General features: G+C 46.0%; 1 protein-coding gene across 3 annotated transcripts; it reads left to right on the top strand.

Moving 5' to 3' along the window:
• Positions 1–930: 930 nt before the first annotated feature.
• LOC140069297 (uncharacterized) lies at positions 931–27,660 on the top strand. 3 transcript variants are annotated; one of them, XM_072114828.1, is made up of 2 exons: positions 931–1,105; positions 24,682–27,660. In XM_072114828.1, the coding sequence occupies exon 2, from the start codon at positions 24,692–24,694 to the stop codon at positions 26,378–26,380; it is 1,689 nt and encodes a 562-aa protein (XP_071970929.1). In that variant the 5' UTR covers positions 931–1,105; positions 24,682–24,691; the 3' UTR covers positions 26,381–27,660. The 3 variants fall into 3 exon arrangements, with proteins under 3 accessions (XP_071970929.1, XP_071970930.1, XP_071970928.1); XM_072114829.1 differs by lacking the exon at positions 24,682–27,660 and adding an exon at positions 15,872–18,541; XM_072114827.1 differs by lacking the exon at positions 931–1,105 and adding an exon at positions 22,007–22,092.

The raw sequence follows: 27,660 nt of genomic DNA, 5'->3' as shown, positions 1-27,660 counted from the left end.
CCTAGAGGGTCTAAACAAATAGTGAAAAAAAAAAAGTTTAAAAAATTAAAAAAATTAATAAAATATTAAAAATTCAAATCACCCCCCTTTCCCTTGAACTGATATAAAACACAATAAACAGTAAAAATCACAGACACATTAGGTATCGCCGCGTCCCAAAATGCCCGATCTATCAAAATATAAAAACGGTTACGGCCGGCGGTGACCTCTGAGACGGGAAATGGCGCCCAAATTTCCGAAATGCGACTTTTACACCTTTTTACATGACATAAAAAAATGGAATAAAAAGTGATCAAAATGTTACACAGACCTCAAAATCGTACCAATAAAAACATTGGCTCATTTCGCAAAAAATGACACCTCACACAGCTCCGTGCGCCAAAGTATGAAAAAGTTATTAGCGTCAGAAGGTGGCAAAATTATTTTTTTTTGTACACATTCGTTTAATTTTTGAAAATGTATTAAAACGCAATAAAACCTTTATAAATTTGGTATCACCGCGATCGCAGCGAAACAAAGAATAGAGTAGACGTGTTATTTGGAGCGCAAAGTGAAAGTCGTAAAAACTGCCTACAAGAATGTGACGCACTGTTTTTCTTCAATTTTTCCACATTTGGATTTTTTTTTCAGCTTCACAGTACACGGCATGTTAAAATAAATAACCTTACGGGAAATATAAATTTGTTACGCACAAAATAAGCCCTCACACAGGTCTGTACACGGAAAAATGAAAAAGTTATGGATTTTTGAAGGTAGAGAGCGAGAAATGAGCGAAGAAACCCTGCGTCCTTAAGGGGTTAAGAAATGTCAGCGCCACATGTGTGACAGCTGCCCAAAATTCTCCACTGAAAGGGTCGGACCGGACCGTGCCCCCGCAGCCCCCAATGCTCTCTCCCCGCAGCCCCTCTCTCTCTCTTTCGTCGCCTCCTGGTGTGGGCAGAGAACAGGCAGCAGCTGCTCTTCCTGTGTCCGGAGCTCCTCCTCTGGCCCCGCCTCTGCTTCCTGTCACATGATCTGAAGTTCCTTATGGAGTGTAGTGTGTAGCCATCACTCTGCAGACACTAGGGAGATGATGTCCTGTATTCTCCAGGTACCAGCACCAGAGGTGAGTGCATTACACTGTGTATATACTATAGCTGTGTATGTATACTGTATACTGTGTGTACATCATATAGCTGTATACTGTGTATGTGTAATGTGTGTACATCATTTAGCTGTATACTGTGTATGTGTAATGTGTGTATATACTATAGCTGTGTATGTATACTGTATATAGTGTGTACATCATATAGCTGTATACTGTGTATGTGTAATGTGTGTATATACTATAGCTGTGTATATATATCCTGTATATAGTGTGTACATCATATAGCTGTATACTGTGTATGTGTGATGTGTGGACATCATATAGCTGTATACTGTGTATGTGTGATGTGTGGACATCATATAGCTGTATACTGTGTATGTGTGGACATCATATAGCTGTATACTGTGTATGTGTGGACATCATATAGCTGTATACTGTGTATGTGTGATGTGTGGACATCATATAGCTGTATACTGTGTATGTGTGATGTGTGGACATCATATAGCTGTATACTGTGTATGTGTGATGTGTGGACATCATATAGCTGTATACTGTGTATGTGTGATGTGTGGACATCATATAGCTGTATACTGTGTATGTGTGATGTGTGGACATCATATAGCTGTATACTGTGTATGTGTGATGTGTGGACATCATATAGCTGTATACTGTGTATGTGTGATGTGTGGACATCATATAGCTGTATACTGTGTATGTGTGATGTGTGGACATCATATAGCTGTATACTGTGTATGTGTGATGTGTGGACATCATATAGCTGTATACTGTGTATGTGTGATGTGTGGACATCATATAGCTGTATACTGTGTATGTGTGATGTGTGGACATCATATAGCTGTATACTGTGTATGTGTGATGTGTGGACATCATATAGCTGTATACTGTGTATGTGTGATGTGTGGACATCATATAGCTGTATACTGTGTATGTGTGATGTGTGGACATCATATAGCTGTATACTGTGTATGTGTGATGTGTGGACATCATATAGCTGTATACTGTGTATGTGTGATGTGTGGACATCATATAGCTGTATACTGTGTATGTGTGATGTGTGGACATCATATAGCTGTATACTGTGTATGTGTGATGTGTGGACATCATATAGCTGTATACTGTGTATGTGTGATGTGTGGACATCATATAGCTGTATACTGTGTATGTGTGATGTGTGGACATCATATAGCTGTATACTGTGTATGTGTGATGTGTGGACATCATATAGCTGTATACTGTGTATGTGTGATGTGTGGACATCATATAGCTGTATACTGTGTATGTGTGATGTGTGGACATCATATGGCTGTATACTGTGTATGTGTGGACATCATATGGCTGTATACTGTGTATGTGTGGACATCATATGGCTGTATACTGTGTATGTGTGATGTGTGGACATCATATGGCTGTATACTGTGTATGTGTGATGTGTGGACATCATATGGCTGTATACTGTGTATGTGTGATGTGTGGACATCATATGGCTGTATACTGTGTATGTGTGATGTGTGGACATCATATGGCTGTATACTGTGTATGTGTGATGTGTGGACATCATATGGCTGTATACTGTGTATGTGTGATGTGTGGACATCATATGGCTGTATACTGTGTATGTGTGATGTGTGGACATCATATGGCTGTATACTGTGTATGTGTGATGTGTGGACATCATATGGCTGTATACTGTGTATGTGTGATGTGTGGACATCATATGGCTGTATACTGTGTATGTGTGATGTGTGGACATCATATGGCTGTATACTGTGTATGTGTGATGTGTGGACATCATATGGCTGTATACTGTGTATGTGTGATGTGTGGACATCATATGGCTGTATACTGTGTATGTGTGATGTGTGGACATCATATGGCTGTATACTGTGTATGTGTGATGTGTGGACATCATATGGCTGTATACTGTGTATGTGTGATGTGTGGACATCATATGGCTGTATACTGTGTATGTGTGATGTGTGGACATCATATGGCTGTATACTGTGTATGTGTGATGTGTGGACATCATATGGCTGTATACTGTGTATGTGTGATGTGTGGACATCATATGGCTGTATACTGTGTATGTGTGATGTGTGGACATCATATGGCTGTATACTGTGTATGTGTGATGTGTGGACATCATATGGCTGTATACTGTGTATGTGTGATGTGTGGACATCATATGGCTGTATACTGTGTATGTGTGATGTGTGGACATCATATGGCTGTATACTGTGTATGTGTGATGTGTGGACATCATATGGCTGTATACTGTGTATGTGTGATGTGTGGACATCATATGGCTGTATACTGTGTATGTGTGATGTGTGGACATCATATGGCTGTATACTGTGTATGTGTGATGTGTGGACATCATATGGCTGTATACTGTGTATGTGTGATGTGTGGACATCATATGGCTGTATACTGTGTATGTGTGATGTGTGGACATCATATGGCTGTATACTGTGTATGTGTGATGTGTGGACATCATATGGCTGTATACTGTGTATGTGTGATGTGTGGACATCATATGGCTGTATACTGTGTATGTGTGATGTGTGGACATCATATGGCTGTATACTGTGTATGTGTGATGTGTGGACATCATATGGCTGTATACTGTGTATGTGTGATGTGTGGACATCATATGGCTGTATACTGTGTATGTGTGATGTGTGGACATCATATGGCTGTATACTGTGTATGTGTGATGTGTGGACATCATATGGCTGTATACTGTGTATGTGTGATGTGTGGACATCATATGGCTGTATACTGTGTATGTGTGATGTGTGGACATCATATGGCTGTATACTGTGTATGTGTGATGTGTGGACATCATATAGCTGTATACTGTGTATGTGTGATGTGTGGACATCATATAGCTTGTGAGAAAGTAAGAGGTATTGTGTGGGAAAACCGCTATCTGTCCTACAGGCAGATGAAATACATGTGGTAAAAGCCCTGGGTTTGTCTGCAGTAACCCAAGGGTTAATGCAGACATGATAAGCAGGAATAGTCTGTTTTGTCTGTGTTGGCCTAGCTAACACAGACACATTGGTAATGTCCGTACTGGGCCTGCTTATTATGGAGTAGGGGTAGGCTGGTAGTGGGACTCCTACTCCACCCGGGCTTCGGTCCTGGGCTTTTGTATAGCCCACAGGTGCGGGTCACAGGCTTCGTTAGGGCTTGATTTAGTCTGCAGGCCAGAAGCAGTAGGAGAGGCCCTACCTGGAGAGCTGAAAGCGAGATTGCATTCTCACAGCAAAGGTAACTGAGGGTCTCCTGTCTTGCTGCTGGCCAAGAGCGTGTGCCAGGCAGCCTGGTACCCGGATAGCTAGGGTCCTCAAAATGTATTAGACAGCGCCTAGCCGGGCAGGAATTACTTTTATAATGTTTTTGCATGTGCCTAAGCCAAGGCTGAATTTGTGTTCTGTTTTGCAAGTGTGAATAAACACTTAAGTTGGACTTTTAAACCTGCGTGTGTCACTGCTTCTTGCACTGCTACCTGTCAACTACCAGAGCAATTCCCCACATATGGTGGATTGGAGCGGGCAAAGTGCAGTGAAGTATACACTAGTGCATGTCCTGGAAGTTGACAGCACTGAAGCTGCAAGCCACAGCCATGGAGGAGTTAATCAAGCAGCTTGTCCAGTCCAACGTGCAGCAGCAAGAGACAAACAGATTGCTGCTCCAGCAGATAACAGCCCTGACCGCTGCTCAGCAAAGGACTGTCCCAGCAATGACGGTGAAGGACGCCAGGAAAGAGGTCCGCAAAGCTATGACCAAGATGACCGCCGAGGATGATGTGGAGGCCTATCTGACAGGCTTTGAGAGGGTGGCCACCCGAGAGAGGTTGCCACAGCAACACTGGGCAGAGGTGTTGGCCCCCTTCCTCGTCGCTGATCCCCAGCAGGCATACTACGACCTGAGCGAGGAGTATGCCCGGGACTACTCCAAGGTAAAGGCAGAGATCTTGGCCCGACTAGGAGTGGATCAGCATCTACGCGCTCAAAGAGTGAATAGCTGGAGATACCAGGAGGCGCTATCACCGAGGGGGCAGATGCACCAACTTGTTCACTTGGTCCGCAAGTGGCTTCAGCCGGAGACATCAACCCCAGCCCAGATGGTCGAGAAGGTTGTTTTGGACCGTTTCCTGAGGGCCTTGCCGGGTGAGATCCAACAATGGGTGGGACACGGGGACCCGTCTGATGCCGATGCGCTGGTGGGGTTGGTGGAGAGGTTTTGTGCCACTCAGGCCCTAACAAAGAAAGCCCCTTATACCAAGACAGGCCTTAAGGCACGGAAGGTCTTGTCACCCACAAATTCCCGGGGCAGGACAACGCCCAATGTCCGGGAAGTACCCCAGGGGAGGAGGAGGGGGGAGGCTCCCACCTGTTGGACCTGCCATGAGCCAGGTCATATTGCAGCCCATTGCCCCAATTCCTCAGAGCCCATGGACTGCAGTTCCGCCAGAAGGGTTTCTCTCTATGCTGCCCCTGTCTACACAGCTACTAGCCCCGACTCTGCTGATGAGCGCCACCTGTGCCGGGTGACTGTGGCAGGGCATCCAGCGTTGGCCCTGCTGGACTCAGGCAGTCGGGTGACCTTGATTAATGGGTCCCTCACAGACCCCAAGGCGGTCACAGGGCGCACAATTGGAGTCCTGTGCATCCACGGGGACGTAAAGGACTACCCCACCACAGTTATTAACTTCCAGACCTCTTGTGGAGAGACGCTACATGAGGCAGCGGTTGTCATGAACTTGCCCCATGATCTTATTTTGGGACGGGACTTCCCCATGTTCTGGACTCTATGGCGGGGAAACCAAGAGTTGGGGGGTTGTTCTCCTGTGTTGTCTGGTCAGATCTCTGAACCCGAGCCTGATGACCCAGATTCTGGAGTTCCTGCCGTAGGGGTGACCGCCACAGAAGATGGAAGTGTAATGTTTCCCCTAGATGTTATGGCAGGCGAAACTGAGGAGGTAGTGACAGGACCGCAGTTGTCTGATTTGGAGGTATCCCGTGACAACTTTGGTACTGCACAACTCCAGGACCCCACTCTGGTCCGCGCCAGAGAAAATGTGGTAGAGATTAATGGTGTACCTCAGCACCCAGGTGCGGATAAGTTGTTCCCTCGAGTGGTGGTAAATCAGGAGTTATTGTACCGCATTGATAAGGTCCACGGTGAAACCCGGGAGCAGTTAATGGTGCCTCAGCCATATCGTCAGATGGTGTTAGACCTTGCACATAAGCATGTGATGGGAGGGCACTTAGGTACCACAAAAACTCTGGAACGCATCTTGCAGCGTTTTTATTGGCCCGGAGTGTACGATAGGGTAAAAAGGTATTGTGAAACTTGCCCTGATTGTCAATTGCATGCTCCCATGGTACACTTTCGAAGTCCGTTGGTACCTCTGCCCATTATTGAGGTACCCTTTGAAAGGGTCGCCATGGATTTGGTCGGTCCTTTGGTTAAATCTGCTCGGGGGCATCAGCATATCCTGGTAGTCATGGACTATGCTACCCGATATCCTGAGGCCATCCCACTACGGCACACCTCTGCGAAACTAATTGCTAAAGAGTTGTTTGCCATGTTCTGCCGGGTGGGACTTCCCAAGGAGATCCTCACAGATCAGGGGACTCCTTTTATGTCAAAAGTCACCAAGGAGCTATGTCGGCTCTTTAATATTAAACAGTTACGCACCTCTGTGTACCATCCTCAGACGGATGGATTGGTAGAACGGTTTAACAAAACTTTAAAGAGTATGCTAAAAAAGGTGGTAAACAAGGATGGGAAGGACTGGGATGTACTGTTGCCATATTTAATGTTCGCCATCCGAGAGGTTCCACAAGCCTCTACTGGGTTCTCGCCGTTTGAGTTAGTATATGGCAGACATCCCAGGGGTCTCCTGGACATAGCCAAAGAGACATGGGAACAAGAGCCCACCCCCCACAAAAGTGTAATAGACCATATCGCAGATATGCAGGACAGGGTGGCGGCCGTCATGCCCATTGTCAAGGAGCATATGGAGGAGGCACAAAGAACTCAAAGCCGGGTTTATAACAGGTCAGCAAAAGTAAGGACCTTTAATCCCGGTGATCGTGTGTTGGTGCTAGTCCCCACTGTAGAAAGTAAGTTTCTTGCTAAATGGCAAGGACCGTATGAGGTTATAGAGAAAATAGGAGAGGTGAACTACAGGATACGTCAGCCCGGACGGAGAAAACCCGAGCAGACTTATCATGTAAATCTGTTGAAGGCCTGGAAAGACAGAGAGAGTCTGCATACAGAGATGGTTCTGGCTAGTCCACCTCCTGCGATACCCTCACAGGCTGCAGGTAAGCCTGTGCCGGAGGCAGAAGTGCGAATAGCCGATACCCTAACCAAAGAGCAACAGCGAGAGGCTCGAGAGTTTGTAGCAAGAAATACAGATGTGTTCTCAGAGTTGCCAGGCTACACATCTGTAATTAAACATGATATTGTCACTGAGCCAGGGGTAAGGGTAAGATTAAGGCCGTACAGAGTCCCTGAAGCTCGTAGACAAGCCATATCAGAGGAGGTTCAGAAGATGCTGAAGCTAGGGGTAATTGAGGAGTCCAAAAGTGAGTGGGCCAGTCCAATTGTTCTAATTCCCAAACCGGATGGGACGTTGCGATTTTGCAACGATTTTAGAAAATTGAATGAGGTGTCTAAGTTTGATGCCTATCCCATGCCCCGGGTGGACGAGCTTATTGAGAGACTAGGGAGTGCTCGGTACTTCACCACCCTGGATCTAACTAAAGGATATTGGCAGGTACCCCTGACAGATAGGGCTAAAGAAAAGACAGCCTTTGTTACCCCTGAGGGCCTTTTTCACTATGTTGTGTTACCATTTGGGCTTCATGGGGCCCCCGCTACCTTTCAACGGTTAATGGACATAGTGTTAAAGCCACATAGGAGATACGCCTCAGCCTATCTAGATGACATTATCATCTACAGCCAAGACTGGGCGAGTCACTTGGCCAAGGTACAGGCCGTAGTGAACTCTCTAAGGGCAGCGGGCCTGACTGCAAACCCCAAGAAGTGTGCGCTGGGAATGGAGGAGACACACTATTTGGGGTATGTGATTGGTCGAGGTATAATTAAACCTCAGGTCAACAAGATTGACGCTATACAGGGTTGGCCTCAACCAGTGAGCACGAAACAAGTCAGGGCATTCCTGGGCATTGTCGGGTACTACAGACGGTTTATACCAAACTTTGCCACCGTGTCCGCTCCCTTGACAGACCTGCTGAAGGGTAAAAGGCCTGTCATGGTGCGGTGGAATGAACAAGCAGAAGGTGCTTTTCAGGCCTTGAAGTCTGCATTGTGTGGATCTCCCGTCCTCATTGCGCCAAACTTCAAGAGAGAGTTTATTGTGCAGACGGATGCGTCAGATGTAGGACTGGGAGCTGTCCTGTCTCAGGAGGTGAATGGCGAGGAACACCCCATTACTTACCTGAGCAGGAAGCTCACGCCAGCAGAGAAAAATTACAGTATCGTAGAGTAGGAATGTCTGGCGATAAAGTGGGCATTGGAGTCCCTACGGTACTACTTGCTGGGACGACGGTTCCGTCTAATAACTGACCACTCTCCTCTCACGTGGATGAGTAGAACTAAGGAGAAGAATGCCAGGGTCACTAGGTGGTTCTTGTCCCTCCAAAATTTCAGCTTTACGGTGGAGCACAGAGCCGGGAAGCTACAGGGCAATGCAGATGCCTTGTCCCGAACGCATTGCTTAATGTCAGGAGTTCGCCCCGGTGGGTCTGAACTGAGGGGGAGGGTATGTGAGAAAGTAAGAGGTATTGTGTGGGAAAACCGCTATCTGTCCTACAGGCAGATGAAATACATGTGGTAAAAGCCCTGGGTTTGTCTGCAGTAACCCAAGGGTTAATGCAGACATGATAAGCAGGAATAGTCTGTTTTGTCTGTGTTGGCCTAGCTAACACAGACACATTGGTAATGTCCGTACTGGGCCTGCTTATTATGGAGTAGGGGTAGGCTGGTAGTGGGACTCCTACTCCACCCGGGCTTCGGTCCTGGGCTTTTGTATAGCCCACAGGTGCGGGTCACAGGCTTCGTTAGGGCTTGATTTAGTCTGCAGGCCAGAAGCAGTAGGAGAGGCCCTACCTGGAGAGCTGAAAGCGAGATTGCATTCTCACAGCAAAGGTAACTGAGGGTCTCCTGTCTTGCTGCTGGCCAAGAGCGTGTGCCAGGCAGCCTGGTACCCGGATAGCTAGGGTCCTCAAAATGTATTAGACAGCGCCTAGCCGGGCAGGAATTACTTTTATAATGTTTTTGCATGTGCCTAAGCCAAGGCTGAATTTGTGTTCTGTTTTGCAAGTGTGAATAAACACTTAAGTTGGACTTTTAAACCTGCGTGTGTCACTGCTTCTTGCACTGCTACCTGTCAACTACCAGAGCAATTCCCCACAAGCTGTATACTGTGTATGTGTGATGTGTGGACATCATATAGCTGTATACTGTGTATGTGTGATGTGTGGACATCATATAGCTGTATACTGTGTATGTGTGATGTGTGGACATCATATAGCTGTATACTGTGTATGTGTGATGTGTGGACATCATATAGCTGTATACTGTGTATGTGTGATGTGTGGACATCATATAGCTGTATACTGTGTATGTGTGATGTGTGGACATCATATAGCTGTATACTGTGTATGTGTGATGTGTGGACATCATATAGCTGTATACTGTGTATGTGTGATGTGTGGACATCATATAGCTGTATACTGTGTATGTGTGATGTGTGGACATCATATAGCTGTATACTGTGTATGTGTGATGTGTGGACATCATATAGCTGTATACTGTGTATGTGTGATGTGTGGACATCATATAGCTGTATACTGTGTATGTGTGATGTGTGGACATCATATAGCTGTATACCGTGTATGTGTGATGTGTGGACATCATATAGCTGTATACCGTGTATGTGTGATGTGTGGACATCATATAGCTGTATACCGTGTATGTGTGATGTGTGGACATCATATAGCTGTATACCGTGTATGTGTGATGTGTGGACATCATATAGCTGTATACCGTGTATGTGTGATGTGTGGACATCATATAGCTGTATACCGTGTATGTGTGATGTGTGGACATCATATAGCTGTATACCGTGTATGTGTGATGTGTGGACATCATATAGCTGTATACCGTGTATGTGTGATGTGTGGACATCATATAGCTGTATACCGTGTATGTGTGATGTGTGGACATCATATAGCTGTATACCGTGTATGTGTGATGTGTGGACATCATATAGCTGTATACCGTGTATGTGTGATGTGTGGACATCATATAGCTGTATACCGTGTATGTGTAATGTGTGGACATCATATAGCTGTATACCGTGTATGTGTGATGTGTGGACATCATATAGCTGTATACCGTGTATGTGTAATGTGTGTATATACTATAGCTGTGTATATATATCCTGTATATAGTGTGTACATCATATAGCTGTATACTGTGTATGTGTAATGTGTGGACATCATATAGCTGTACACTGTGTGATGTGTGGACATCATATAGCTGTATGTATATACTGTATTGGGTGTATTACAGCCACAATTAGTGATTTGTCTGTTTTGTATCCAGTATCAGTGGAGCCATAGGGCATAGTTGGTGCGGTTTCTCCTTGTGCCCATGAGGGTTAGGGGGGTGATTGAGGCAGGAATTATTTTTTTAAGGTCTTTACATGCAGATTATCATAAAAATGATCTAATCTCATCATTCAATATTTATCTTTAAGGTGATTCTGGTCTCAGTTTAATCTATAGTTAGTTATTGTTGTTTAAAGTGAAAACAAAAGTTAACTAATAATAATTAGTTCGGCATCCGGGTTGTGATATTCGGTTGGAGTATTTTTGATTATATCGTCACATGATTTTACGCTTGAGCAAATCCTTATCCTCCCAACACAGTAATCACTACATCTTTCTGCTGCCACCTACACAGAGCTCCACTTCTAAGGTGACCGTCAGGGAGTGCAGCCTTTATATACAGTCTCGGTCCCCAGTAACATGACACGGGTGCCCCTGTACCTCCGCGCGGGCCACTGCGCTCGCTGCACTGGGATCCAGTGGCATCTTCCATGCCCGCATACCCACTGCAAAGGGTGCGTACATGGCGGCTCTGTCAGATTTAAAGGGCCAGCGCGCCGATAATTGGGGCTGGCCAGATGCTATTCTTTATAAATTCCCAGCGCCTTCCTGTCTTCCCTGCCAGATCTATGGACCTCATTGCCTTTGCCTATGAAAAAGCTCCCTAGCGATTCTTCTGCTCTCCAGCGCTCCTGTGTCTCCAGCGCTCCTGTGTCTCCAGCGCTCCTGCTCCTCAGTTCCCGTGTGCCTGTGTTCCCATTCCCATCTGCCTGGACCTTCCGTTGTTGACTTGGACTTGACGTTGCATCTCTGCTGCCTGCCTTGACCCTGTTCCTGGACCTGACCACGAGACTGTCTTCCACTATGGTACCTCGACCTCGGCTACCACTGCGGGCTAGTCGCACCTCTGGATGGGCTTGGTGGTACCCTGCCGCAGCAAGTCCGACCCCCTTTGCGGTTGGCTCTGGTGAAGACCAGGTGCCACTCAGACTCCGGTCCCAGGTGTCGGCTTGTACCACCTCCCGCGATGGTCCAGTGGATCCACGCATCCCGAATCCTGACAGTAGATCCGCCCATGGATCCCGCCGAGGTTCCGCTTCCAACTGGCTGATCTTACCACCTTCGTGGTCCAGCAGTCTCAACAGATTGCCACCCAAGGACAGCTACTTGGACAAGTCACCGCCGCCCTGCAGCAACTATTGGCTACTCAGCAACAGTGTCCAGTAACTGCGGTACCTCCTGTTACTATGGCTGTATTGTCTCCTGCTGAACCCAGGCTGCATCTATCCATGCCCTCCAAATATGACGGTGAGGCCAAGTTATGCAGGGGCTTCATTATTCAGTGCTCTCTACATATCGAACTCCTGCCTACGCAGTTCAACACAGAGTGGGCTACTATGCGGTTCGGTTCCGTATTCTGGCCTCTGAGTTTGCTTGGAATGAAGCAGCCCTGATTGCAACCTTGCCGTCTACTGTGTCATCTCTCTGGCCACTCGGATTGATATCCGCTTTGCTGAGTGTTCTGAGGAACAACGTCTGGAACAGCTGCAGACCAGGACCCGACGTTTTTCCCACTTGGCTTCTGTCTTTCAAAGTCCAAGGCTGTCACCTGCATTGTCTGCTACAGAGGAGCCAATGCAGGAGCTTGTCTGCCCCCCCCCCCCCTTCCAGAGCGTTCCAGGCGAAGACAGGAGAATCTCTGCCTTTATTGTGCAAGTCTGGAGCACTTTCTTGAGGCTTGTTCAGTTCTTGGGAGAAGCGTTCATAGGTGAGAGCAAGGTTTCCCCTCATCAGAATGTCCCGGTCCTTATCAGTTTTGGAAGAAGCAACCCAGTTCAAGTCTCAGCCTTCCTGGACTCTGGCTCCGCAGGGAATTTCGTGGATGCTGCCTTGGTCTCCCTGCATCACTTTCCTGTGGTACGCTTAGAGAAGCCGTTGGTTATTTCTTCCTTCAGTGGACAGATTCTCGATGACCCGGTCCACTACCGTACGGAGCCTCTGTCTCTGCAAATTGGGACATTGCACAAGGAGAGACTGTCATTTAATGTGATCCCCCGATCTACGTCTCCAGTGCTTTTGGGTCTTCCGTGGTTGCAGCAACACGCTCCAGTGCTCGACTGGCAGACTGGGGAAATCCTTCGTTGGGGAGCAGAATGCCACTCTCTCTGTCTCATGGCTCTCCATCCGGTTCCCTCCATGTCGTCTCCGGACTCCTCCAAGCAGTTGACAGGTCTTCCCGCTTCTTATAAGGACTTTGTGGATGTTTTCTCTGAGAAGGAAGCAGAGGTTCTGCCGCTGCACCATCCCTATGACTGCCCCATTTGCCTTCTGCCGGGTGCATCTCCTCCACGAGGTCAGGTATACCCGTTATCTGTGCCTGAAACTGCGGCTATGTCGGGCTACATCAAGGAGAATTTTCAGAAGGGATTCATCCGCAAGTCTTCTTCCCCTGCCGGTGCTGGATTCTTCTTTGTGGCCAAGAAGGATGGTTCCCTCCGCCCATGCAATGACTACCACGGCCTCAATAAAGTCACGGGGAAAAACAGTTACCCGTTGCCTTTCGTCACTGAACTTTTTGATCGAATTCGGGGTGCCAAGGTTTTCACCAAACTGGATCTGCGGGGGGCATTTAACCTCATCCGCCTCCGTGAATTCTATGAGTGGAAGACTGCCTTCAATACTTGTGACCGACATTTTGAGTATCTTGTAATGCCCTTTGGACTCTGAAATGCACCAGCAGTGTATCTTCCGGGAGTTGACTTACATTTGTGTCGTTGTCTACTTGGACGATATTCTGGTGTTTTCTCCTGACCTGCAGTCTCATCAGGTCCACGTCCGGCAAGTTCTGAGGCACCTAAGGGCCAAGCGCTTGTATGCTAAGCTCGAGAAATGCTGTTTCATCAAGGTAGCCTTACGTTTTTGGGATGCATCATTTCTGACAAAGGGCTACAGATGGATCCTGCCAAGCTGTCTGCCGTGCTTCAGTGGCCTCGCCCATTGGGCCTATGTGCTATACAGAGATTTCTGGGTTGCGCCAATTTATTCCACATTTTTCCTCTCTTTTATCTCTTATTGATTTAGTTCCGTGCAGCTGAGAAAAACGTCAAAGCTGATGCCCTCTCTCATGCCTCTGATGTTGTTGGGGAAGAACCAACTCCTCGTCATATCATTCCTCCGGAACTTCTGGTTGTTGCTGCTCCTGTGGACCTACGGAAGCTTCCTCCTGGCAAGATCTATGTCCGACCAGAAGAGGATACTAACTTTGTAATCTTCCTCCGGTAATATAGTCATCTGTCACGGGTGCCCCTGCGACCCTTGGACCTCCATGTGGGCCACTGTGCGACTCACCTTGCCGGGATCCACCGGTGGCTCCCTGCGCATGTCCCTGCCGCATAGGGCGCTTGTGTGTGTGTCAGCGTGCTGATAATTGGCGCTGGCCAGATGCCATTCTTTATAAATTCCCAGCACCTTACTGTCTTCCCTGCTGGATCTTTGTGCCTCACAGTCTTTGAAAAAGCTCCTTAGCAATTCTCCTGCGTTCCTGTGTATTCTGCATTCCTGCTCCCGTGTGTTCCTGCTCCTGAGATCCTGTGTCCTGTGTTCCCATTACCCTCTGCCTGGACCTCCCGTTGCTGACCCCGGATTGGACTTGACGTTGCTTCTCTGCCGCCTGCCCTGACCTTGTGCCCGGACCTGACCACAAGACTGTGTTCCACTGAGGTACCTTTTCCTCGGCTGCCACCGCGGGCTAGTCGCACCTGTGAAACGACCTGGTGGTACCCTGCTGTAGCAAGTCCAACCCGCTTTGCGGCTGGCTCTGGTGAAGACCAGGTGCCACGTAGACTCCGGTCCCAGGTGACGGCTAGTACCACCTCCCACGGTGGTCCAGTGGATCCACGCATCCCGAATCCTGACATATGTCGCACATGTATAAACGGTCCCCACCCCTAGTAACACCCACATATATAAACGGTCCCTACCCCTAGTAACGAACACATGTACTCGGTCCCTACCCCTAGTAACGAACACATGTACTCGGTCCCCAACCCTAGTAACGAACAAATGTACTAGGTCCCCACCTCTAGTAACGAACACATGTACTCAGTCCCCACCCCCAGCAATGAACACATGTACTCGGTCCCCACCCTTAGTAACGCACACATGTACTCAGGGGGCCCCCCTGAGTACATATTACTTATTTTTCCCTTGCTCTGCCATAGACTAAAGTCTTTTGGATACCTCCCGGTTCAAGCAGCTTCCGGTTCAGAGAAAAGCCGGGAAGCCGGGCCCATAAAGTAATCCATCCCTCTATCAGACGAATGGAGAGACCCAGAGAGAAAGTTTATTCCAAAAAAATGGAAAGGAAACTTTTGATGCTCAAGAGCCTAAACTATGGGACTCGTGTCAGAAAATCGATGTTCATGTCACAACGGTGGTAACGAAAACAGACCTTCCTTTTTGAGGACACGGCTCAGCTTTGTGATGCCATGGACAGGAAATACGATTGTTTGCTTGGGAGACTTCAATGTCGAACCCGAAATCCTAGAATGAAATCCACATCCATAGTTAGAACTCTGCTGCTCCGGTCAAAGGGAATTAGAATCTCACATCTTAGAACATACGACTAGAGAAGCTAACGCTGGAGAATATGCCGCTACTCTGTTCCACCACCCACTTCCCTGCCTTTCATGGAATGTATTCGTATTTAGTAACTGGATGCTCTATTGGACGAAGCAGCCGATTTAAGGAAGGGAAAATGTGGTGAACATTTTTCTAATGTACTTCATTAAATTCTGCTCCTCCCTCCCATGTACAGAGTATGTCTATGGAGGCTGCAGGTGCTCACATCTAATCTTTCTGTGTTTGGTTACACAGCTCTGAGAAGGGAGGATTAAGCCCTTCACTTTAAGCTCATAGTATCATAGCATACTACAGCCAGGGAGAGAGCAGGAAGGGTTAACACTCACTCACAGTTGTCTAAACAACAGGAGAATAGAGAGACCCTTCATAGTGCAACTAAGGGGCACATTTCAGTCTGTTTCTTTAGAAACTATGGACCTCCAATCGTGGTCTTTGTTAATATATTCCCATTTTTGTTGTTTTGCAGACTGCTCACCATGCCTAAATGCATTATCAACCAATGCTGCAGCGAAACTGGGAAAAAGGGGCAGTCACCGCATATAATTATGCATCCTTTCCCCCCTGACCTTACCAGAATATATCAATGGCTCTTCCATACAGGCCAACAATTCTCCGACATAGACCAACTGGCCAATAGGATAAAAGCTGAAAATAAAAACAAAAAATACAGATTGTGCTCAGAACATTTCTCAAGAGACTCCTATATTATGAACGTCACATCCAGAACCCTACGACGGGAAGCGGTGCCAACAATTTTCCCTCGAGTGAAAGAAGGGGAGGTTCTAATAGATGAATCGCTAAAAAAAAGAGTCTACAAGAGGAAGAGAATCATTGAGGAAGTTCAGGTTCCATGTCCAGAACCCGGACCTGAGGATGATCCATCTGTGAGATTATGTGAAATGTCGACAAAAAATAGGTACAATTCCTTTGTATCATTTCCTAAGTCAACATCACAAGTTGTGGACAATCCTGCTCTAGGTATCCAGTATTCTCATACCGGGCCTTCAGCTCCACCTCAGCTCTTATCTTCTCCAAATCCCACCGAGATGGAATTACAACAGAATAAAAGACCAAATCTTAGTAATATAAGAATTGATGAAAGAAAAACTAACCAGAGAGACTTTTTAACGTGCATTGAACCTCGCTCTATGAGAGCGGAACCGCTACCGGATATCTCTCGCTCTCTGAAAGCAGAACCACCACCAGATATTGACTATGGAACTATTACAACCCATCAATTACCTCAAGAGTTTGAAGAAACAGTTGTCAAAATTGAAGAAACAACATCTGACCCAACAGACTTTTTAATGGGCATTCAACCTCACAGTCTGAAAGCAGAACCGGCACCAGATATCGTCTACAGAAATATTACAACCCATCAATTAACTGAAGCCTTCGAAGATACAATTGTTAAAATTGAAGAAACAACATCTGACCCAAGAGATTTTTTAATGTGCATTGAACCTCGCTCTACGGAAGCAGAACCGGCACCAGATATCTCTCGCTCTCTGAAATCAGAACCAGCACCAGATACTGACTATGGAAATATTACGACCCATCAATTGCCTAAAGAGATTGAGAACAGATTATCAATTTTAGACAAAAGTGTTATAAAAGAGGAAATTAGGGACACAGATTATGCACCCGGTGAGAAGACGTTTGGTGAGTTTCTCGAAGAAACGAAGCGGCGACCATCTCTATTAGACATTCGGCCGAATTTAGAACAACTCAAACCACATCGAAACTTGATCATTTCTGAATCGTCTTTAGATCAGCTGTTACTAAAAGTGAGATGTTTAGACTCCACGGGATGTTCAAGTCTTGTAGAAACTTTTGAAAAAACTTTTGATGGCAGTTACTGCAGAATTAGGGGAAAGTGCTCTGCAGGACATAGCTTCACCATGGATCTGCTTCTGGAAACCTCCCGATAGCTTCTGCCATACTGGTCAGTGGTCGGAATTATTGAGTTCTTGAATATCGTTGGTTTATTACCATTACCAAACACTCTCTTCCTCGTTTCAGTAATTGATGTTGCATGGAAGAAACAACAAAGTAATATCGTTCTCCGTAAAAAGAAAATAAAAAAAAACATTTCTAAAGATGGACACTACGATGGCCCAGGTCATACCACCAAGTGATGCATTGATGGGATTGACAAGTGAAGTTGTACAATGCAGTCGGTGGCCTCATCTGTAGAGATGGGACGTTTGGATTGTATGTACGAATGGTCAAAAATATTTGGGAAAGGGCTTAACATTCAAGTGTGAACTGCAGATCGGCGGGTAAGAAGAATAATGCGCCAAGAGTAAGACGCCAGTATGACGTCTGTCATTACGACAAGTCTATCCACAACAAAATAACTTGGGGAAGCAAAAGAGAAGATAGAATAGACAGGACACATTTCCACTTCGGGTGGTGCCTCCAAACTTGTGAGGATAATGTGAAACGTCTGTGCTTTCCAAACCACATTACTAATGACCTCTACACCGAATCGGCTCATGGACCTTGGGGAAATGAGTATAATGGAAAAAATGACCAATTGTTTTACAAATTGTACAAAAAAAACCAACAAGTTCTCAACGACTCGCCAAGTTAATTGGGAATTCCCGCAGTAGTTCCCTTAAAAGCTTCAGTACCTGAAGTACAGGGCTGAAATAATCTCTAATTTTAATAATGGCAGCAAGTATAACAAAAGAGAACAATACAAAAGTATTTGGCGCATAAACAACAACGTTAGTAATTAAAAAATGAGTGAACCTGACGTTGGCCTTTGGGGGTACAGGCCCACTCATATCTATTAGTTATCTCCCAAAGGAAGTAAGTGATGGATTGTGCGCGATGTGTACAAAAAAATTGACAGTGTAGGAAATAAATTTACCACCAGGATAACGGATTGTAAACTAAGCACACAGACATACTGGTTTGAGCCCCCTCTAGCAGGATCTGCTCTTCTTTTAGCTTCTATCTCTTGTTTTTAAGAATAAAAAGGTTTTAAAAATTATGCAAATGAACCTACGGGCTCCAGCCTCCATTAACACTTATGGAGCTCAGAGCTCCTCAGGCTCATTTGCATAATTTAACCCATAAAAAAAACCCATAATTTGGTTAGTGGTTATTGTTTAACTAAAGTTTGTTGCAGATAGTGGCCTAACTTCTCTCGAAAATACTTTATAGAAAACCAATAAAATTGGATTTATTTTGTAAGAGATGTTGACTCTACAATTTTGTGTGATTTAAATAAAAACCAACGCGTCTAACGTATAGAGGGATATTTACACCAAAGGGCGCAATGTACAAGTATCTGAGATGATGATATCGTTATCATAATTAACAGAGTCTTTTCCCCACAATTGAAATAAAAAAAGGGAAAATTTTACTCTGACCGGAACTCCAAAGATTCTTTACACCTTTTTTTTTTACAATCCAGTGTCCAGCAAGTCCGTTGTTTGGTGGTTGATTTCTCTCCCAAAGATTAGCACAACTCCACAGAACCTCCGATAAAAATGGGCCACCGTTCAGACCAACACCATCACGTTTTAATCCTCATTTGTTGCCATTGTTCCTTGGGAATAAGTAGTCTTTCCATCAGGCCTTTTACACCTTTCACGCAGTTACACGACCATATGAAAATGGCCGTAAGCTAACAGTACCGTACCGTTTTTTACGGGTTACATACGTCCTCATTCATTTTAATGGACAATACGTCCATCCATTTATATATTGCCATTGTTAACACTGTACCGTATACCGGCCGCACAAAAATAAAGAACATGTCCTATTTTCTCCCGTATTTCAGTTCTGTATGCCCTTAGAAGTCTATGGAGACTTATAAATATGGGCTAAATAAGGCCCATGCGAGTGTCATGCGATGAACTCAGCATGTCAGTTCAGTTCCGGTTTGCAGCTTTCGGGCCATGCGACCCGAGCAGCACGCGTTGTGAGTTCAAGTGCTGCATACGGATGAAAAACACCACATATATTTAAGGTCTCCTAAGATACGGAAATACAGGCTATGCTCACCCGGCCTAACGTTGGCGCACGGGAGAAGGGGGTGAGTGCTGTATCCTATGCAGTATCGCCAGCTACTATCTTTTTATGGCTCGGAACAGTGAGCACGTGTTGTGCTCGCCGTAGCCGTCCATGGGGGACATATGTACAGCCGCAAGCCTGCAGCTGTACATATGACCCCCAGCCATAAGTAGAACCGTGCGGCTCTATTCTCTATGGAGGGACGAGCAGCGCTCACCTTTCCTCCTCTCCAGCACGCCCAATGTATGCCTGCCTGACCATAGCCAGGTGGGCACATGTTCATGTGAATGCAGCCTTACACTGACCCGTAGGGGGTGATTTATCAGAATTGTCTGGAGGAAAAATTACCTTTCATTTTATAAACGGGTGTGGGAAAATGAAAGCTATGCTCTAAATCGGGACCACGGTGGGAAGGTCGTAAGTGGAAATACAATCCGGTCCGATCCAACAGGAGACATAGAGGCACAAATTACATCATAACTACTGCTGCTGCTGATTGGAATGTCTTGACACACACAAACTGGAAGGTAGTAAACTTGAACACACAATTTCCCAATAAGGCACTTTAAAAAAGACCCGTAATATTAAACAGAGTTATTAACTCTACCAAAACATCCCCACAAGAACAAAAGGCAATGAGGCTTCCTGTTGGGTGTAAAAAGGTCACAGCTATTTATTTTAACATTTTAACAAAACTCCAAAAATTAAACTGCAATGTTATGATGTTCATTCCTGGTGCCAAACTGCAGCTGCCGAAGCCGTTTGCTCGGCCGGACTCCCGGCCAACACTGCGTCTTCCGGGCAAATCTCGTTCAAATCTCCACATCTCCACCAGTCTCTTCCTTTTTACCGCCAGCTGTGACGTCGCAGTATGTAATACAAAAAGAGTTATCAAAAACACAAAACAAGTAACCGTAGGGAGGGAGGGACAGCTTCACCGGTGGCGCGGGCAAGAGGAAGCAGCACGCCCAGGCGCCCAGCTTATAAACCCAAGGGGAGGGGAAACCACAGGGAGGGGTAGGAGAACCCAACAACAGAGCACTACACCCCTTAAAGTGCAAACGCCACAATAACACTTAAGTGCAACTCCTGGACACCCCCAGTCAGAGGGCACCCTCCATAGTCAGTCGGGGGTACCCTGCAGGAGCGCCAATGTTTACCACTGCTGGCTATGATAGAAAGGTGTCAGGACACACAGGACATGGCAGCTCGCTGTGTATGGGAGGGTGTAGTCACAGAGGGGTCAGAGCGCCCATGCTGACCCCTGACCACTGCTGGTTATGATAGAAAGGTGTCAGGACACACAGAACATGGCAGCTCGCTGTGTATGGGGGGGTGTAGTCATAGAGGGGTCAGAGCGCCCATGCTGACCCCTGACCACTGCTGGCTATGATAGAAAGGTGTCAGGACACACAGAACATGGCAGCTCCCTGTGTATGGGGGGGTGTAGTCATAGAGGGGTCAGAGCGCCCATGCTGACCCCTGACCACTGCTGGCTATGATAGAAAGGTGTCAGGACACACAGGACATGGCAGCTCGCTGTGTATGGGGGGTGTAGTCACAGAGGGGTCAGAGCGCCCATGCTGACCCCTGACCACTGCTGGCTATGATAGAAAGGTGTCAGGACACACAGGACATGGCAGCTCGCTGTGTATGGGGGGTGTAGTCACAGAGGGGTCAGAGTGCCCATGCTGACCCCTGACCACTGCTGGCTATGATAGAAAGGTGTCAGGACACACAGGACATGGCAGCTCGCTGTGTATGGGGGTGTAGTCACAGAGGGGTCAGAGCACCCATGCTGACCCCTGACCACTGCTGGCTATGATAGAAAGGTGTCAGGACACACAGGACATGGCAGCTCGCTGTGTATGGGGGGTGTAGTCACAGAGGGGTCAGAGCACCCATGCTGACCCCTGACCACTGCTGGCTATGATAGAAAGGTGTCAGGACACACAGGACATGGCAGCTCGCTGTGTACGGGGGGTGTAGTCACAGAGAGGTCAGAGCACCCATGCTGACCCCTGACCACTGCTGGCTATGATAGAAAGGTGTCAGGACACAGGACATGGCAGCTCGCTGTGTATGGGGGTGTAGTCACAGAGGGGTCAGAGCACCCATGCTGACCCCTGACCACTGCTGGCTATGATAGAAAGGTGTCAGGACACACAGGACATGGCAGCTCACTGTGTATGGGGGGTGTAGTCACAGAGGGGTCAGAGTGCCCATGCTGACCCCTGACCACTGCTGGCTATGATAGAAAGGTGTCAGGACACACAGGACATGGCAGCTCGCTGTGTATGGGGGGTGTAGTCACAGAGGGGTCAGAGCCCCCATGATGACCCCTGACCACTGCTGGCTATGATAGAAAGGTGTCAGGACACACAGGACATGGCAGCTCACTGTGTATGTAGGGTGTAGTCACAGAGGGGTCAGAGCACCCATCCAGACCACTGCCCCCGCAGCCTCTCTCTCGCCCCCTCCTGGTGTGGGCAGAGAACAGGCAGCAGCTGCACTTCCTGTGTCCGGAGCTCCTCCTCTGGCCCCGCCTCTGCTTCCTGTCACATGATCACAAGTTCCTTATGGAGTGTAGCATGTAGCCATCACTCTACAGACACTGGGGAGATGATGTCCTGTATTCTCCAGGTACCAGCACCAGAGGTGAGTGCATTACACTGTGTATATACTGTATATAGTGTGTACATTATATAGCTGTATACTGTGTATGTGTAATGTGTGGACATCGTATAGCTGTATACTGTGTATGTGTAATGTGTGGACATCGTATAGCTGTATACTGTGTATGTGGAATGTGTGGACATCGTATAGCTGTATACTGTGTATGTGGAATGTGTGGACATCGTATAGCTGTATACTGTGTATGTGGAATGTGTGGACATCGTATAGCTGTATACTGTGTATGTGGAATGTGTGGACATCGTATAGCTGTATACTGTGTATGTGGAATGTGTGGACATCGTATAGCTGTATACTGTGTATGTGGAATGTGTGGACATCGTATAGCTGTATACTGTGTATGTGGAATGTGTGGACATCGTATAGCTGTATACTGTGTATGTGGAATGTGTGGACATCGTATAGCTGTATACTGTGTATGTGGAATGTGTGGACATCGTATAGCTGTATACTGTGTATGTGGAATGTGTGGACATCGTATAGCTGTATACTGTGTATGTGGAATGTGTGGACATCGTATAGCTGTATACTGTGTATGTGGAATGTGTGGACATCGTATAGCTGTATACTGTGTATGTGGAATGTGTGGACATCGTATAGCTGTATACTGTGTATGTGGAATGTGTGGACATCGTATAGCTGTATACTGTGTATGTGGAATGTGTGGACATCGTATAGCTGTATACTGTGTATGTGGAATGTGTGGACATCGTATAGCTGTATACTGTGTATGTGGAATGTGTGGACATCGTATAGCTGTATACTGTGTATGTGGAATGTGTGGACATCGTATAGCTGTATACTGTGTATGTGGAATGTGTGGACATCGTATAGCTGTATACTGTGTATGTGGAATGTGTGGACATCGTATAGCTGTATACTGTGTATGTGGAATGTGTGGACATCGTATAGCTGTATACTGTGTATGTGGAATGTGTGGACATCGTATAGCTGTATACTGTGTATGTGGAATGTGTGGACATCGTATAGCTGTATACTGTGTATGTGGAATGTGTGTATATACTATAGCTGTATACTGTGTATGTGGAATGTGTGGACATCATATAGCTGTATACTGTGTATGTGGAATGTGTGGACATCATATAGCTGTATACTGTGTATGTGGAATGTGTGGACATCTTATAGTATGTATAGTAGCTATAAACTGAGGCTGCATTGGAATATAAGAGATAGTATATAATCGGCCTAATATTTGTGCTACTAAAGAGGACCTGTCGCCAGGGTTACAAGTCCTCCCCATATCACCTAAAATTAGCTGCCAGTGGGGCCCTGTACCTCAATTACAGACATCTTTGATATGCAAATTAGCTTTTCTGACTCACCTCTGGCATCTGTGACTCTTCTCTGTCTCAGGCTGGCAGTCAGCCACGCCCCATTATTGTGACTGACAGCTCTGTGTCTCTTTTTATCTCTGCTCTGTATCTTTGTACTTGGGGACTGTCTGCTAATATTCAACTACAGACATATACAGATGGAAAATATTGTATCAATCTTTTTACATGGTGCCTTGTGTCTCATTCATGACATGTGACCAGTGACATCATCCAGGTCCTTTAGTCTTTTAATAAAAGCAAACTGTACATTATGTTTGTGATTACATGAGAACACAGCAGCCTCCATGGAGGATGAGGAGGAGTAGAAGTCCATGGAGGCTGCTGTGACTTCATGTGGTCAGATACATGCATGGGGTACAGTTTGCTAAACTACCTGAGATGATGTCACTGTGTTCACATGACATAAACCGTGACCAGTAAGGAGGCATAAAGCATGGGGAGGAGTAGATAGGAGGGACCAGTTGAGCAGAAAAGGTGATTTATGTGGATGTATGCAAAAAAAATTTTAACTAAAAGAAGCATTTGAAAATCACACACCACAAGGGGAAAGGTGAATGGGATAAATGGGAATGGGATTGGAGGAAAAGGGGGGGGGGCACACACGATGAGGCCAAGGGAACACTAACTATAATTTTTACTAAAATGGTTATTACAGTGCTGGTACTTCAGCTCAGCCTGCAGACAGGAATAAATATGTGACAGCACAGGTCTCTTCCATGATTAAAGAGAAGGGAGGGGGAACCTGTCTCGTCAGCCCAGCACCAAACCCTGTACAGGAAGCTGCTGTGTGGGCGGGGCTGTCACTGTGCAGCAAAGCCTGAACCTTGGTACTCGAGACAAAGCAGCTTTCCTGAAGGGACCGTTCAGCAGGTAATGCAGGTGAATAACTGGCTGGCTGCTGGCAGGGACCCTGCTTGACCTCACTTCGGGGCACTGGACATAGTCAGCTGGTTATTCACAATTTTATCTTCTCTTCTGTCAGTTCTCTCTGCGTCTGTTCAATGTAGAAAGAGCTGGCAGCTGACCACCCTGCCCGGGCCCCTCTCTATGCGGGCCCCATAGCAGATGCTACAGAGTAGATCCGCCACTGTTTCACATTTGAGCATCTCTGACCAGACACCTATGAATTTTTTGTATTCATACATAGTCCACCAATCGTGGTCTTTGTTAATATATTCCTGTTTTTGTTGTTTTTCAGACTGCACGCCATGCCTAATTGCATCATCAACCAATGCAGCAGTAAAACTGGGAAAAAGGGGCAGTCACCGCATATAATTCTGCATCCTTTTCCCAAAGACCTTATCAGAATATATCGATGGCTCTTCCATACAGGCCAACAATTCTCCGACATAGACCAACTGGCCAATAGGATAAAAGCTGAAAATAAAACCCAAAAATTCCGATTGTGCTCAGAACATTTCTCAGGAGACTCCTACCTTTGGAACGCCACTACCAGAAACCTACGACGGGAAGCGGTGCCAACAATTTTTCCTCCGGTGGAAGAAGGGGAGGTTCTAATAGAAGAATCGCTAAAGAAAAAAGTCTACAAGAGGAAGAGGATCGTTGAGGAAGTTCAGGTTCCATGTCCAGAACCCGGACCTGAGGATGATCCATCTGTGAGATTATGTAAAATGTCAACAAAAACAGGGAACGATTCCTTCATAACGTTCTCTAAGTCAACATCACAAGTTGTGGACAATCCTGCTCTAGGTGTCCAGTATTCTCATACCGGGCCTTCAGCTCCACCTCCGCTCTTATCTTCTCCAAATCCCAAGGAGATGGAATTACAACAGAATAAAAGACCAAATCTAAGTAATGTTACAACATCTGACCCAAGAGATTTTTTAACGTGCATTGAACCTCGTTCTACGAAAGCAGAACCACCACCGGATATCTCTCGCTCTCTGAAAGTGGAACCACCACCAGATATTGACTATGGAAATATTACAACCCATCAATTACCTCGAGAGTTTGAAGAAACAGTTGTTAAAATTGAAGAAACAACATCTGACCCAAGAGATTTTCTAATGTGCATTGAACCTCGCTCTACGAAAACAGAGCCACCACCAGATATCTCTCACCCTACGGAAGCAGAACCACCACCAGATATCTCTCACTCTACGGAAGCAGAACCACCTCCAGATATCTCTCACTCTATGAAATCAGAACCACCACCAGATATCTCTCACTCTACGGAAGCAGAGCCACCACCAGATATCTCTCACTCTCTGAAATCAGAACCACCACCAGATATCTCTCACTCTACGGAAGCAGAACCACCTCCAGATATCTCTCACTCTATGAAATCAGAACCACCACCAGATATCTCTCACTCTACGGAAGCAGAGCCACCACCAGATATCTCTCACTCTCTGAAATCAGAACCACCACCAGATATCTCTCACTCTACGGAAGCAGAACCACCACTGGATATCTCTTGCTCTCTGAAAGCAGAACCGGCACCAGATATCTCTCGCTCTCTGAGAGCAGAACCAGCACCAGACACTGACTATGGAAATATTACAACCCATCAATTACCTAAAGAGATTGAGAACAGATTATCAATTTTAGACAAAAGTGTTATAAAAGAGGAAATTAGTGACACGGATTATGCACCCGGTGAGAAGACGTTTGGAGAGTTTCTCGAAGAAACGAAGCGGCAACCAACTCTATTAGACATCCGGCCGAATGAAGAACAACACAAACCACATGGAACGTTGCTTATTTTTGAATCGTCTTTGGATCAGCTGTTACTAAAAGTGAAATGTTTGGACTCCACGGGATGTTCAAGTCTCGTAGAAACTTTTGAAAAAGCTTTTGAAGGCGGTTACTGTAGAATTCGGGGAAAGTGCTCTGCAGGACATCGCTTCACCATGGATCTGCTTCTCCCGTACTGATCAGTGGTCGGAATGTTCCGAGATGGAAAGAATTCTTGGATATTGTTGGTTTATTACCGAACGGCAATTGATGTTGGATGGAAGAAATAACATTGTAACTTCGCAATGGATGGACGATATGATAGTCCCAAGTCATAGCGCCAGGTCCTGTATACATACAGTGGTGGGAGGAGTCAGTGGGGAAATAATCGACAATAAAGTGAGGCACCCGGCTACGGTTCCCCATCTGTGGCCATCAATCAGCAGAGGATAGAGCCGTTTCCTTAAGAATTTATGAAAAAAATATGTTGCATTTTGTAGTTGATTTGTCTGAGACTCTTACAATACAGACAGGCCCCGGGTTACATACAAGATAGGTTCCATAAGTTGAATTTGTATGTAAGTCGAAACTATATTTTTTATCATTGTAGATCTAGATGAGAAAAATGCTTTTGCCCCCCGTTACAATCAGAATTTCAACATTTTTTGCTGTAATTGGACCAAGGATTATCCAAAAAAACTTAATAACTGACACATTACAGCTGATTATTGCAGTCTGGGACTATAGTAAAGCACCAGAGACTTCACCAGAGGTCAGAGGGGGCAGGGGGGTCCGTCTGTAACTAGGGGTCGTCTGTAAGTTGGGTGTCCATAAGTAAGGGACCGCCTGTACAATAGAAGTTCATTATTCCTGAGGAAATTGCTTTGAGCATAGATCACATAAATGTAGAGACAAATAACTAATATCGATAATATTCACATTCTGCACTCAGACATTGATGGGGATTGTATTTCCCTTGGGGGAGTTTGCTGTTGGTTTTGCTATTATAGGTGGTCCCCGTACTTAAAAACATCCAACTTACAGACGACCCCTAGTTACAAAAGAAAGTCTGGAAATTAGTAATTTCCTGTACTTTAGCCTTAGGCTACAATAATCAGCTATAACAGTTATCAGAGGCGTCTGTAATGAAGATTTATTGTTACTCCTGGTTCTTATGACGACCCAACAATTTTTAAATCCAATTGTCACAAAGACCAAAAAAAATTTTGTCTGGAGCTACAATGATAAAATATACAGTTCCGACTTACATACAAATTCAACTAGAGAACAAACCTAGAGAACCTGTCCTGTACATAACCTGGGGGCCGCCTGTATTACTTTTTGGTAATGTTGCTGATTGTTTAGTACAATCGTTTTCGGGATAAACGAGTCCTGAGAGAAGCGATCACGTAATCGGTAGTAATTATATGTGATGACTCCCAAAGACTGAAATGCGGTTGTTGAAATTTATGTATTTAAA

This window comes from Engystomops pustulosus, chromosome 7 (genome assembly GCF_040894005.1).
Source record: "Engystomops pustulosus chromosome 7, aEngPut4.maternal, whole genome shotgun sequence".
Taxonomy (NCBI): Eukaryota; Metazoa; Chordata; class Amphibia; order Anura; family Leptodactylidae; genus Engystomops; species Engystomops pustulosus.
The sequence above is the reverse complement of the archived record's forward strand: the minus strand, read 5'-3'. Positions and strand labels throughout refer to the sequence as shown.